The following is a 7,500-nucleotide window of genomic DNA, read 5'->3' as shown; positions in this document are numbered from 1 at the left end:
CCTGTGTTTCACACACTTTCACACACTTGTCCCCCGTGGGCCACTGTAGCTGATTCATGGAAGCAGTAGGCTCTGAATCGAAAAAAATGGAGCGGTTTTTGGTTCTACAACAACCAAGCATGCAGCCTTAAGCAGTAGAAAATGTCTTGGATTGTTAGCCTATTTATGTGATGGTATATATGATTTAAAATAAAACAAATCTTAGTGGTAGATATTGAGTGTATATTTGCCAATATGCAATGCAAATGTATTACATGGTTAAAAAAAAACTGCTCCCGAAAAAGACCAAAATGCTCTGAAAATCTGATCAAGGGGGCAAAAAATGCCCTCTGAAAACAAAGTTCATTTCTTAACAACGCAACAGGTTTGTTAATTATATGCATGAGGGATTGATAACTGTGAGGGTCAGATGTCTTTGCTTAAGGTCATTTTGGCACTCTTTAGGAACTGTTGGTCCTGGGGATTGAACTAGCAGCGGACCTCCTGACCAGCCTGATGCTTCTGGGCAGCGGGGCGGTCTGGTAGTTAGACAGACCATCCTGTAACTGTCAGGTTTCAGGTTCAATCCCCCCAAAAACAGCCATGTGTCCTGTCAAAGCGCCCTAGACCTAGAGCAAGACACCAAACCCCCTGCATGTTCCACTCATTGTAAGCTGCTCCGGATAAAGCCTCCTCCGGATGGCATCAATATTACCAGGGGAGGTTGGTAATTTGATTTTCCCCGAGCACATCCGTAATTTCAGACCGGATGGCAGGGACCGGCCACACAACGTCACCTCAAGTGACTCATGTCATGTCATCAATGCCAGATGCAGCAGCTCCTGCACTCTTTTCCACTGTTTTCTCTGTTTTTCTATTTTTTTTTTTACCACCAAACTGTACTTAAATTCACTCTCTCTTTCTTATTTTGCTTATTTTCTATTCTATACATATATCTTTTTTCCCTGCTGAATCCTATTACTTTTGCAGCTGCAACAACCTTATTTCCCCACTGGGATCAATAAAGTTTACTATAATCTAATCTAATCTAATCTAATCTAATCTAATCTAATCTAATCTAATGAGTGATGCTGCTCTACTGCACCACTGGTTATACATGCGTACTTATACTTGCCTGAAACAGTAGATTACTGCAGGACATCAGAGAGAAAATTACAGACATGTTTGTTCCAGATGTTATAAAATTCCTGGCGTCCTGAGATAAAAACATACTAATCCCCACACCTCCTTTGGTAACACTAATGCTGTCCAGACAGGATTTAAATTCTTCAGAAGTACAGGAAAATAACTGATGCCTGTGCTTGTTCAACAGATGGAAGTAGAGCACATAAAGAAGAACCTGCCGAAATGAAAACAAAAAGCATCCTTATCGGCACACTCTGATGACATCACCACATCGGAGGCCGGCATTTGAAGACATTGTCAGTGTTGGCCGAGACACTCAGCCAAACAAGTGTTGTGCCAAATGTCAACAACATCATGAACAACATCAACAACAATACAGCGCCATGGAATCAGCCACCTCCTCCCCCACCCCCCCCCCCCCCCTCCGCCCCCCCGCGCCGCCTTATCCTGTGTTTACTTCACTTATGTTTGTTTCTTTTGAAGAGGCTTCTCTGTTTGTTTACTGCTATCTTATTGGAGCTCGCCGGGCCACTGGTACTGACCTCGGCCTGTCGCTGTGTGTTGCCACGGTTACAGAACGATGACACAGAGCTGCGGTTGTCCTGACAACCTCACCGGTACTGTTGTTGTTTCTAGGTGTGAAGAAAACTTGGAACTCAACCTCCTTAGCCTGGTTGGTTCAGAAGACCTCTGTGCTGTTCTGTGTCCACTCTGCGGCCTTCGCCTCTTATCCGTGTGTGTGTGTGTGTGTGTGTGTGTGTGTGTGTGTGTGTGTTCTGGTATTTCTATCCTTGTGAGAACCAAAGTTTTAGACCTTTGGAGTGGGGACATTTTTTGCGAAGTGGGGTCATTTTGGCCGCTTGTCACTTCTTGAAGGGGCTAGTTTAGGGTCAGGATTTGGGTTTAGGGGTAAGATTAGGATTAGGATTAAGGGCCGAAGTTTTGACACACATCATTTGATGTTTCTATGGTAACAGCAGGCCGGAGATTTGAAACATCAACGTTGAGGCGCTTGCATTTGCACTTTGCCACCATGATGATTCATATATCTTATCATGACATAAACTCTACCTGCAATATAATCTCTCTTTTCTCCTTATATTTATAAATTTCTCATTTGCAGTCATATACTACACCTGTGGAGAAGCTAACATGCTAACATTAGGCTAACATTACAGGCACGTCAGGATTCTCCTTCCATCAGTTTGTAGCTTGATAAAACTTTACAAACTAGCCGACTTGACGAGCTGCTAATTAAGGGGCGCTGAATAACGAAATCCAAAAATGCCCTGTAATATATGGCTGTAAATTTGAACTTTATAAAAAAAAGAATGCATCATAACACGGACATATAGGTAATTATTAAATTGAGAACATTGCCTTCTGGAAAATTTGCACAATCTTACCTTATTCCTTTTGCTGTGTGACTCCAGAAACCTCACGGAAAAACCTCTCTGACGCTTCCAAAAATCAAACGCACCTGATGCTTCCAGTGCGTTTCAGGCTTCAGGTTTAGATTAGGTGAAGGGTTAAGGATAGTTTAGGGTTTGGACTTGGGTTTAGGCTTAAGGTTAGGGTTAAGGGTCACCGAATGAATGTAGTCAGTGGAAGGTCCTCACAAGTATAGTAAGACAAATGTACGTGTGTGTGTGTATGTGTGTGTGTGCGTGTGTGTGAGCATGTGTCATCGTTTGCCTCCCTTCCTTATACGTGCACAGAATCTATGGCAACCCGTCACTGTGGCCTTCCTGTTTCTGACTCCAAATCTTTCTTTCTCCTTCTTTCTGTCTTTCTTTCTTGCTTTCTTTCTTTCTTTCTTTCTATCCATCTTTCTTTCTTTCTTACGACAAAGAGAAAACTGCTACAACTAAGGCTACAAGTTGTTTTCTTGACTTGGTCCTTTCTCTCCAGGATAGTGATAAATATATATACTTTTATACTGTATTTCAGTGTAATAAAGATGCTATTATGTACTGTACGTGTGCAGATTTTAATAAAAAAACAGACACAAAAACAAATATTCGCATTGAACTGTATGTCTGTCTGTCAGTGAAGCGTGTGTGTGTGTGTGTGTGTGTGTGTGCACGCACTATACATGCGTCGGAGCATTATGTTCCATTCCATTGCTCTTTACTCTGTTGGTTCAAGTAATTGGTAGTCTTGCATGAATGACTGCCATAGAGCTCTGTGTGTGTGTGTGTGTGTGTGTGTGTGTGTGTGTGTGTGTGCGTGTGTGTGTGCCAGCCAGATAAAGGCTCTCTCTCTCTCTCTCTCTCTCTCTCTCTCTCTCTGTCTGTGCGACAGATGATAACTGGACCTAGTCTCAGGTCATTGAAGGTCTGAGCAGACAAAAGGAGAAGTGAAAGTCCTGAGGGGAATCAGCCCTGAACTTCCACTAAAACTGCAATACAAAACTATTGCGACAGCATTAACTGCTCACGGAAATCTGACCAAAGAAACTGAATGGTAAAAAAGAAAGACACTCCTTATGGGCCTCAACAAATCGTAATCTGAGGGTTAAATGGGCTGCTGGTGTAAAGCCATAAGTTAGTTCCCAAAGTGGGAAAGAATTTGAAAGAATCCTTGAAGATACTCAGTAAAATAAGATAAAATTGACACTTTTTATATACATTATACAGTATGATCACAGATGTCCATGTTTTTTTACAGGCAGTTTCAGACCAACTCCAATTAAGGGTCACAACTGGATTTACTTCATTTGAATTAGAGGAGCTGCTGTTGTCAGCTCTTCTAAGAGTCCAGTAAAACCTTCAAAAAGAACGGTTAGGCTTCTGGGGACCCTGAATCCCTTCACCCAAACCCTGGTGGACCCAATTTTGGGAACCATTGTGCTTGTCCGTGTCATAGGCCAGTGACAGTATGATAGATCGCCTTTGGCAATCAACAAGGTCCCGGTACCAACACATACCGGCGCGTAACGGAGTGCATTCATCCGGGCTGCATGGAGCTTTTGGCCCCGGTTCTGTTCTCCAGGGGAATGTGTGAACACTGCAAAAAATATCCATCTTAACTATAATCATTTAGTCTGATATCCAGTCTTCAAATCGTATTTCCTTTGTTATCTAAATGATTAGATATAGTATTGATCTCTACTTGCAAACAAAACGAAATTGCGGGTGCAGAGATAAATCCTCTCGCTTCCAATGCAGGTTAATTTGTTTAAGGATTTTTGCAGATTCAAGACTCAGTGCACCGAAACAAAAGCAGAATAAGCCCAATCATAAAAGAAAATGACACTTGATTCAAGTCAATTCCTGAAATGAGTTAATTTGCATTTGAAAAAAAGTAATTATCTCAGCCCGCTGGCAGATTTTCTTTCTCTGAAATTAGATTAGACTCAATCCTGGATGAAATGACTCGTTAAAGGGGATACTTTTTGCAGCGGGGTGATCATAATAACTTGGCTGCACGAGCTGCTTGAGCGGCCGGCGGGCAGAGGAGGGGATCAGAAGGACAGACCGTTTTATATTTAGACAACCAGAGAGACGGCGATAACATTTCACACTCGGTAGTTCGGCCATGCGGTGGAGACTGAACCCGCTGCCCTGTGTGTAACCTGTAATATGAAAAAGTGTGTCAAAGAAGTTTATAGATAGACATTCAGCCTGGAGGAAGTTCACCAAACCGGGGCTGGAAGCCAGAGTAGGATGATTTATTTGAGGATTACTGTGACGGGAACCTGGAGTACTGGAGACATTTCTACTCTTTCTCTCTCTGCTCTCTCTCTCCTCCTCCCTCTTTCTACATCTCTCTCTCTCTCCCTCGCTCTCTCTCTCTAGCAGTAATCTAGTCGGATCCAGTCTTGGTAAAGCGGACTTCTTGGTGCGAGATAATCGGGAGATGATGTGAGTTAATGAGGCGGAGATGCAGGCGGACAAACCCAGACGCGCTCCTCTCCACCGGCGACAGGTGCGCAACAAGTGAGAGAGAGGAGGACAAGACGGAGGATAAAACAGAAAAAAGGAGAGTGAAAAGAAGGAAAGAAGTGCAGTAAGTAGCAGGAGACGGAGGGAGAGGGAGATACAGACGCTTTTCAGGTCCAGTCTCGTCATGGAAACGGGGCCGAGCGCGCCGGTCGCCGACCCGGGAGGGGAGCACTCCGCCGGGGTGTGCGTGGTGGACCGGGACCGGGACCGTGAGAGAGGCGAGGTGTCCAGCCCGAGTCCCCCGGCCAAGCAGCGCTCCTTGCGGGCCGTGTATGTGCTGAACGACGGGCTGAAGGCGGTGATGGCCAGCAGCCCGGAGTCCGGAGCGCTGCAGTGTCTCCAGCGGGCCTGCGACGCCGAGAGCGCGCTGCTCACCACCGTCACCTTTGGACGGCTGGATTTTGGAGAGACATCGGTGTTGGATACTTTCTACGATGCAGGTGCATGCGTGCGTCTCTCTCTCTCTCTCTCTCTCTCTCTCTCTCTCTCTCTCTCTCTCTGTGTGTGTGTGTGTGTGTGTGTGTGTGTGTGTGTGTGTGTGTGTGTGTGTGTGTGTGTAAAAAAACTACACTAACCCCATAAGAAATCTTAGGATAGATTACCAATTACAAATCGGCTATCAAAGCAACACCATAAGTCTATGTGTCAATATCATGTTATTACAACTATAGTAGGCCTACAATACAATAATGTCATTATAAACTATTGAGGACCACAGACATACTGTAAATGCCTATAGGAATATTATAGTAATGTTTTGGGGGTGGGTGGTGGTGTTGGTGTGTGTGTGTGTGTGTGTGTGTGTGTGTGTGTGTGTGTGTGTGCGTGTGTGTATGTGTGTGTTTGGGGGTTGGTGTACATGTATATTCCAAAACATTATCATTCCATTGCAATACAATACAATAGGCCTACAATACAATACAATTCGCTCTGTAAAGGTCTTCTACCCTCTTAAACTGTAATTTTAGTAGTTAGTTTGTTCAAATGATGCTGATATCTAAATCTTTATGCTCTCTATTATTATTATTATCATTATTATCATTCTTCTTCTTCTTCTTCTTCTTCTTCTTCTTATTTACAATATACCACTACTGCTACTGTCTTTTGCTGTTACTAGGCTACTACTACTATATCCCGGTAACCCTAATTTAACCTGAAAACCTTTGACCTCCCCTATCTCTCTCTCTCTCTCTCTCTCTCTCTCTCTCTCTCTCTCTCTCTCTCTCTCTAACTAAACCCTTTTGAAAATGATTCCTCGTTCTGTCTTCATCATGCAAAGCCGACACCTTTTACAGCTCCTGTTCTGAGCCTGGCAGTGAAAACTGAGCCACTCTCTTTCAAAAGCTTTTAATTGCCAGCTATTTATACCAGACTATGATGTTGTCCACACCTCTCATGCCTGTTTGGCTCAAGATGACATTAAAACCGGATGGTTTCATGCACAGATTGGAGATTTAGGCAGAAATAATCTCATTGGCTGACTTAAACCTCAATGGGCGGAACCAGAATAGCACAGTTTCAAGTTCTTGAATGGCAAAGAAGGAGATCTGGTGAAAATATAAATCACAATTGCTTCCTTCACTCATGACCATTCATGATCTTGGAAGGTCAGCAGGCAGCTAACTATAGTTTACCTAGAAAGCTATAGGCTGCTAATTCAGGAAATTCTGAAACTGACAGAATACATTTTTCCTCCATTTTCTTTTCTTCCCTTGTCATGTCTACTGGACCTGGGGTCTCATCAGTATGTGCAGTGTGTTCAGCTAGCAAAAATGTTGAGGTCAGAGGTCAGAGGTCAGGAACAGAACAGTGCCTGTATAGCTGGTAGGGATTCAGTGCCTTGCCAATTTGTACATTTTTACAATGAAATATACTAACCATTATTGTTGTTGTCACTGTCATCATCATCATCATCATCATCATCGTCATCATCATCGTCATCACATCACCCCCCATCCAGACATAGCGGTTGTGGATATGAGTGACGTGTTTCGTCAGCCTTCCCTGTTTTACCACCTGGGTGTGAGGGAGAGCTTCGACATGGCCAACAACGTCATACTGTACCATGACACCGACCCAGACACCGCCCAGTCACTGAAGGTACACACACACACACACACACACACACACATACACACACACACACACACACACATCTCTTTGAGTCTCCTATCGATGTAATCACAGTTCATGCATGCCATTCCTACGCTCTTCTTTAGAACAAAGTGGCTCGCTAAGTTATTTACAGACCAGTGTGTGTGTGTGTGTGTGTGTGTGTGTGCTGCCAGGAAAAACAGCTGTTTCAAGGTGGTAATAATGTGCCAGTGTAACTTAAGAATACACAAGTAACTCTGCAGTACAGCAACCGTTTGTAAACAGCCACATGATCCATTCTCACATGCTGTTTGCTTTGACTCCTTACAGGACA

The 7,500-nt window shown here is 43.7% G+C and overlaps 2 protein-coding genes across 3 annotated transcripts in view; both read left to right on the top strand.

Moving 5' to 3' along the window:
- sh3kbp1 (SH3-domain kinase binding protein 1) overlaps nt 1-3,128 on the top strand; it is a 30,425-nt gene extending 27,297 nt beyond the window's left edge. For both annotated transcript variants that reach the window (XM_078291304.1, XM_078291303.1), the window contains 2 exons: nt 1,313-1,966; nt 2,009-3,128. In XM_078291304.1, coding sequence (XP_078147430.1) covers nt 1,313-1,351 — 39 coding nt within the window. In that variant the 3' untranslated portion in view covers nt 1,352-1,966; nt 2,009-3,128. The remainder of the gene's footprint in view (nt 1-1,312; nt 1,967-2,008) is intronic.
- A 1,825-nt stretch (nt 3,129-4,953) lies between these two features.
- The window catches only part of map3k15 (mitogen-activated protein kinase kinase kinase 15), a 29,203-nt gene continuing 26,656 nt past the window's right edge, over nt 4,954-7,500 (top strand). The window contains exons 1-3 of the mRNA XM_071895402.2: nt 4,954-5,512; nt 7,033-7,172; nt 7,497-7,500. The exon at nt 7,497-7,500 is cut by the window's right edge and continues 20 nt beyond it. Coding sequence (XP_071751503.1) covers nt 5,197-5,512; nt 7,033-7,172; nt 7,497-7,500 — 460 coding nt within the window. The 5' untranslated portion in view covers nt 4,954-5,196. The remainder of the gene's footprint in view (nt 5,513-7,032; nt 7,173-7,496) is intronic.

This window comes from Centroberyx gerrardi, chromosome 22 (genome assembly GCF_048128805.1).
Source record: "Centroberyx gerrardi isolate f3 chromosome 22, fCenGer3.hap1.cur.20231027, whole genome shotgun sequence".
Classification (NCBI taxonomy): Eukaryota; Metazoa; Chordata; class Actinopteri; order Beryciformes; family Berycidae; genus Centroberyx; species Centroberyx gerrardi.
This window is presented reverse-complemented; position numbering and strand designations above follow the sequence as displayed.